Source organism: Amphiura filiformis, chromosome 11 (assembly GCF_039555335.1).
Source record: "Amphiura filiformis chromosome 11, Afil_fr2py, whole genome shotgun sequence".
Classification (NCBI taxonomy): domain Eukaryota; kingdom Metazoa; phylum Echinodermata; class Ophiuroidea; order Amphilepidida; family Amphiuridae; genus Amphiura; species Amphiura filiformis.
In genome coordinates, this window is record NC_092638.1 from 62,328,549 (window position 1) to 62,334,626 (window position 6,078).

The 6,078-nt window shown below is 40.7% G+C and overlaps 1 protein-coding gene across 1 annotated transcript; it reads right to left on the minus strand.

Annotated features, from left to right (window-relative positions):
- Positions 1–1,954: 1,954 nt before the first annotated feature.
- LOC140163834 (uncharacterized) lies at positions 1,955–5,404 on the minus strand. The gene is made up of 3 exons (XM_072187148.1): positions 5,034–5,404; positions 4,090–4,902; positions 1,955–2,203 (listed from the first exon to the last, which is right to left on the minus strand). The coding sequence occupies exons 1-2, from the start codon at positions 5,402–5,404 to the stop codon at positions 4,113–4,115; spliced, it is 1,161 nt and encodes a 386-aa protein (XP_072043249.1). The 3' UTR covers positions 1,955–2,203; positions 4,090–4,112.
- Between the last annotated feature and the right edge of the window lie 674 nt (positions 5,405–6,078).

Consider the following 6,078-nt stretch of genomic DNA (forward strand, 5'->3'; position numbering starts at 1 on the left):
TTTATCACCCACTGCTGTAGTATATTTGTGTAATATCGATTAGTTATTGTTATACAAGAGTTATGATCAATTAAACTCTCAATATTTTATGATGTAGGATATATTTATTGATAGCCAAACTATGCATAGAAAATATCCGAGCAGTGCGCCACAGCTACTTATAAGCCTCAAACACGCAATATGAGTTTTAATAGAAAGATTAAACGAGAACTTACCTTGTTTGAAGTTTAATCTTGATTTTATGAAGTAAAGGTGAGTGAGAGATTAAGTGAGATCCCGTTTGCGCACGCGTGGTCAGTCTTGAAAAAACTGAGACCAGAGTTTTTTACCTAGTGTGTAAAAAACTAGAAAGAATAAACAGAACTATATACCTTATCATATGAAGCAAGAGGGTGGGCGAGGATGGGCACTTAATCTCTCACTCACCTTTACTTCATAAAATCAAGATTAAACTTCAAACAAGGTAAGTTCTCGTTTAATCTTTCTATTTTATCTCGTAACTTCGTTCGAGATTCCGTGAGACTTTAACGCTATCTGGTCTCATAAAAGAAAGAAAAGCAAAAAGGGGTACCAACAAACATACCAAAAAATCAAAAGTAGACAACTGTCATATATAGTTTACAACACTTTATATAGCAACATTATCAACTTGATAACCTTTTCTCTCTATCACTTAGTAAGGCTCAATATTATGAACCAGAACCCTTAAGACTTTTAAATATAAAACTCTTTGGAAAAACAGTACGGAAAACACTTGACACCTTTCCTGCTCACTGTGACTGCTGACAATATTTCCAAACCAGTCAAGGTTTGCTATTTGGGATCCTATTAAAGGGTTGCAAATTATTGGGATCCCAAAACTGCTTGATCATATTTCTTACTCTTGATCAGTGGCTTATTGTAGTACTTCTGAAAAGTGCGTTCATTAGCCCAGCCCGCTTTGGCCATAATTTCAGTAATGGGCACATCTGCTTTGTCCGCTTTCGACACTGCCGCTGCACGAGTTGAGTGTGGCTTAAACTTATCTGTATCCACTCCTGCTGCAGCCATAACCAGCTTTAACCACCTTCCAATTGTGTCCTTTGATACTTTATTATATGGCTTTTTGAAACTTAAGAAAAGTTGTTTCTCTCCTTTTCGAAACACATTTGTCCTTTTTAGATACTCCTTGAGATACTTAACCACACATAGTCTGCGGTCAACTACATAAGCTGTCAAGTCCAACTTGATTCCGGTGTTTCCCGGTTTAGACTGCTTAAGTATGTCATGTACATAAAATATAATTGAGGTTGATTTTTGTTTCATTTTGTCAACCCTCAAAAGGTGGATAGTTTGCTGTCTTTGTGCTGAAACAAGAGCTAAAAGCATACACAGTTTCAGCGTAAGATCCTTAAGTGAGATTTTTTCTGCTGGTGATATTTTTCTCAAATAATTTAAAACTACAGAGGCGTCCCACATTTCTGAATATCTGGGTTTCGGTGGGTGCAAGTTATATATGCCTTTCATAAATCTACAAATAAGAGGGTGCTGACCTACTGGTGCACCTCCTGGCAAAATAAGGGGCTGTGCAATAATTATCATCCCCGGGGGGGGGGTAAAATTTCCGAACGGCCCGCCAAAAATCGCTTGCCCCCCCCTCTCGGCCTGCCAAAAATTCTTTGCCCCCCCCCTTGAACATGCCAAATATTTGGGATCCCAAATTCCAAACTTTAAATGGTCTAGATGTATGTTGCGAGCGCAGCGAGCAGGAAAATTTGCATATTTAAGCGTTTCCGTACCGTTTTCCTAAGCCTTTTAAAGCATTTTATTAAAAGGTGCCCCGTGAATGCGTGCCAAAAATCGCTTGCCCCCCCCCCTCTCGGCTTGCCAAAAATTGCTTGCCCCCCCTTTCCCGCCCTCCCCAATTTTACCCTCTACAAGGGCTCATAATTATTGCACAGCCCCTAACAAAAGTTGACAATGCTGAGCGGGCAGTGTTAAGTGCAGCATATCCTAATTTATTGTCCAAATGTAGTTCAGTTAAGAAAGTCAACACCCGAGTTATAGTGGTCTGCACTGGATTTGTTTGCTGTCGATGGCAAAAATCCAACCACTTTTGAATGTAGACATTATACTGTTTCTGAGTCGACTTTCTCCACGATGCGAGTAGAATTGGGATAGTCCTCTCCGATATTCCTGTGCTTGAGTAGGATTGCCGGACAATCTGCAAGCCAAAAGAAACAATTTTTTGTTAAGTGGGTGTTGCACCTCCGAGCTTGGTTGTATCAATAAATTTGGTATTTGAGGTAATATGATAGGATCAGCTATTAACAACCTCAACATCTTTGAAAACCATGCTTGTGTTGGCCATTTAGGTAGAACCATGAGTACTTCTGCTGTATCATTCTCTATTTTTTGTAAACATTTCCCGATCAAACAAAACGGTGGAAATGCATAGCCATACCAACCTGACCAATCACTCAAAAATGCATCTATCTTCTCCGCCCCTGGGTCTGGCTTCCACGATATATATCGTGACATTTGCTTGTTTAATCGGGATGCAAAAAGATCTATGTCTGGGGTGCCAAACTCCTGACAAATCTTGGAGAAAATTGTTGGATGTAACATCCACTCAGTTTGGTCACTGAATTTTCTTGATTTTTGGTCAGCAACTACATTCTGTACACCTGGCAAATGCTCAGCTGATATCCAAATGTTTCTGGAAATACACCATTCCCATATTTCTTTTGCTAGTTCATTACATGTTACCGATTTAGTACCACCCATATTTCTAATATACGCTACAGCAGTGGTATTGTCTACCTTTAGTCGCACATGTATACTATGCATATTGCTGCAAAACGATTTGATTGCTAAAAATGCAGCCAGAAGCTCAAGATAGTTTATTTCATTGTTTTGGGCTATACATGCCTCTTGTGGGTTCCATCTACCACCAATAGCAACATTACCATCTGTTGCCCCCCATCCGGCCCCTGATGCATCACTTTCTAAAGTTAATGTGGGCTTTCCTTTATCCAGGTCACGAAACATAACGTCTACATTGTCAATCCACCAATGCAGCTCAGCATGAGCTGCCTCTGACAATTTCATTGATCTATCAAAATGACCAAAAATTTTCTTCAATGCTTTGGTCTTTTCCTTTTCCAGTTCCCTATAATAGAGGGCGCCATATTGAACAGCTGGTAATGCCGCTACTAGTTTCCCTATTACCATAGCCACTAGTCTTACACTTGGGAACAATGTGTCAAGTAACTGTTTACAAACCAGCTTTATTTCCTCTTTTTTGGCTTGAGGTAATTCTACTCTCATTTTGGTTGAGTCAATAATAAATCCTAAAAACTCGATCCTCTGAACCGGAGTAAATATTGATTTATCAGGATGTATTGAGAACCCCAGCTCTGTCAACAGCTGTGAGGTACTGTTAATTGCCTGTTCTGTATCTTCACTGGAACTTGAAACTATAAGAGTATCATCTATATAGCCCATAATACTATGTCCAAGTTCACGTAACTTGGCAAAAGGAGGTTTTAGCACTTTGGTAAATATTCTAGGGCCCGAGGAGAGTCCATTTGGTAAGACACAATATTGGTAAAGCTGACCTTTCCACATGAATTTCAAAAACTTCCTGTGATCATTTGCTATAGGAATATGATAATATGCATCCCGTAGATCAATTGAGGCCATATAACAGTTTCGGGATATCAAGGTCACAGCCGTTTCAAATGTATCCATTTTAAAATGGTTATACTTCAGATACTTATTGAGATCCGATAAATCCAAGATCATACGGTAGCCACCTGATTTCTTAGGCCTAGTAAATATGTTAGAAATGAATTGGCCATATTCAAATGTTGTCTTTACTATGACATTTTTCTCTATCAATCTGATCAATTCTGCATCAACGGCCTCAACTTCTTGTGTTTTTAATCTATATGGCCGCGGCATGCAGAACTGAAAAGGTGGCAAGCCTTCAAATTCTAATTTATACCCCGAAACTGCTTCCAAAATGGAGTTATCATTTGTAATTTCTCTCCATTTGTTTAGCCTCAACTGACCTACAGAAAGTTGTTTTATTTCAGGCAATCTTACCTGCTTTGCTTTGTCTGCAGTCTTTACTGTTTCTTGGGCTGTGACTGTGTCGCCTGATTCGGTGGGAACCTGGCTTGGTTCTGGTACTTCGGTCTCTGTTGATACTGGTATTGGCCTTGAGTCATTTGAGCTGCTTTCAGTAGCTGCTGATAAACATTCTTCCCTAAAAAAGGGTTGGCAAATGTGCTTGCAGCCGATTTGCCACCTCTCTTGCCGGATTGCCATCCAGCCCCATGGTAGGGTGCACTGTTGTGGTGGTTGTAGAATTTCTTCCTAAATGGTCGACCAGCATAATTACTAGTAAATGTGCGACCGCCATAAGCATAACCACGCATCACACCAGCTGCTTTTTGTTCTTCATCAAGATCTTTTACTGTTTTAGACAGCTGATCCCCAAAAAGCCACTCAGTTGGCTTTACAGTTGGTTTGCACAAATGAACATATCTCTTATTTAACTCGGGCTTGATGAGTTCTTTCCTGAGATTATTCATTTCAAAGTATGCATGGGCTATCAACGCTAGCCCTTCTTCTTGTTCTTGTGACGGTGTTGGCGTCTTGGCCATGGCAATAAGCCCTTTTACCATAGGCTTCATTGCATTTTGGATCTTAACATCCTTGGAGCGTGTGGCCGGAGAGAGATGGTCCCAAATAGGGGGGTTTACCTTGGGCACCCGTAAAGTAGGACAGTTCTTCGGTTTTTGGTATCTATCATACGCCTTTGTTTTTGCCTCTTCAGCCATGTCCGACACCATCAGACAACTTAAAGCATTTGCTGTTTTTTGTCTGATAGGTTCACCTTCCTCCAAAGAGCCACTGGCAGTGGTATTTGCATATCATTCACATCGCCCTTTTTTGATTCTACGGCTATCCCAACAGTGCTTCCACTTGGTTCGTCTTCATCATTATATTCACTGTCCGAAATAGCATGATCAATGAATCTATACATCCCCGATTTATCGGCGAGTGTATCACCAGGCATGCCATCACTGGTAACTGAACTGTTATCGTCCATGTCCCCAACAGGAGGAGTCAACAGCTGTATTATCATGTTTTGGAAAGCTGTTTGCTGCTTATGTTGAATGTCCATTGTTTGGGCTAACTTCCCAATTTCATTCTGCATATTAGTAATGTCCGTACCGGAGCTGCTTACAGCCTTGGTCGGAGTTTTAACAGCTTTCTTCGGCGGCGCCTTAGCGCTGTTCGCCTTTGCCTTTGCTGTGGGAATCGGCTTCTTGGCTGCCGAATTCGGCAGTAAGACTTCCTTTTGGCCGTTTCCACCGCTCGGCGTGGAATCTTCAACCCGAGTTTTCTCCATTTCAGAGAATGACAATCTCGGATACTTTATATATCTGATTCCAAATATATATAAGAAAGATAATCTCCAAGCTTAGTCGAAGATTATTCTGTAAATTATGTATTTTCTTGCAAGAAAATATCTTATATCGACAACGAAATGTGCTTCACACACACGTTGCACAAACGTTCTGACCACGCGTGCGCAAACGGGATCTCACGGAATCTCGAACGAAGTTACGAGATAAAATTAACAATTCATTATCCATGCAGAACCTGCCCCCACAATATCAGGTTTGGCTATATGGGAATAGGGTTAGGGTAGGGGTAGCTCAGGAATAGAGTTAGGATTTAGGTTATGGGTATGTTTGGATATGTTTGGATATGTTTGTGCTAGGTTTAATATGTAGAATTAGGGTAGGTTAGTATTAGGGTTAGTTTTAGGAGACCAAAGGCACAGAGTGTGCTCTGATTCAGTGAGAGCTAGTGAGTTTAGAGTGTGCACTATACGGTTGAGGAACCTTGCCCGTTTCACTCCCCTTTACTTGCGGAAACTTGCCAGTTTAACCCCCACCCCTCCTTCCACTTGCTATTAATATGCGATGCACACCATGACATTCTTTATGGTGAGTGAAGATTTGTACCATGGAAATTGAGCGTAACGGAGGAGCATTGCGATTTCAATAGTTATATGTA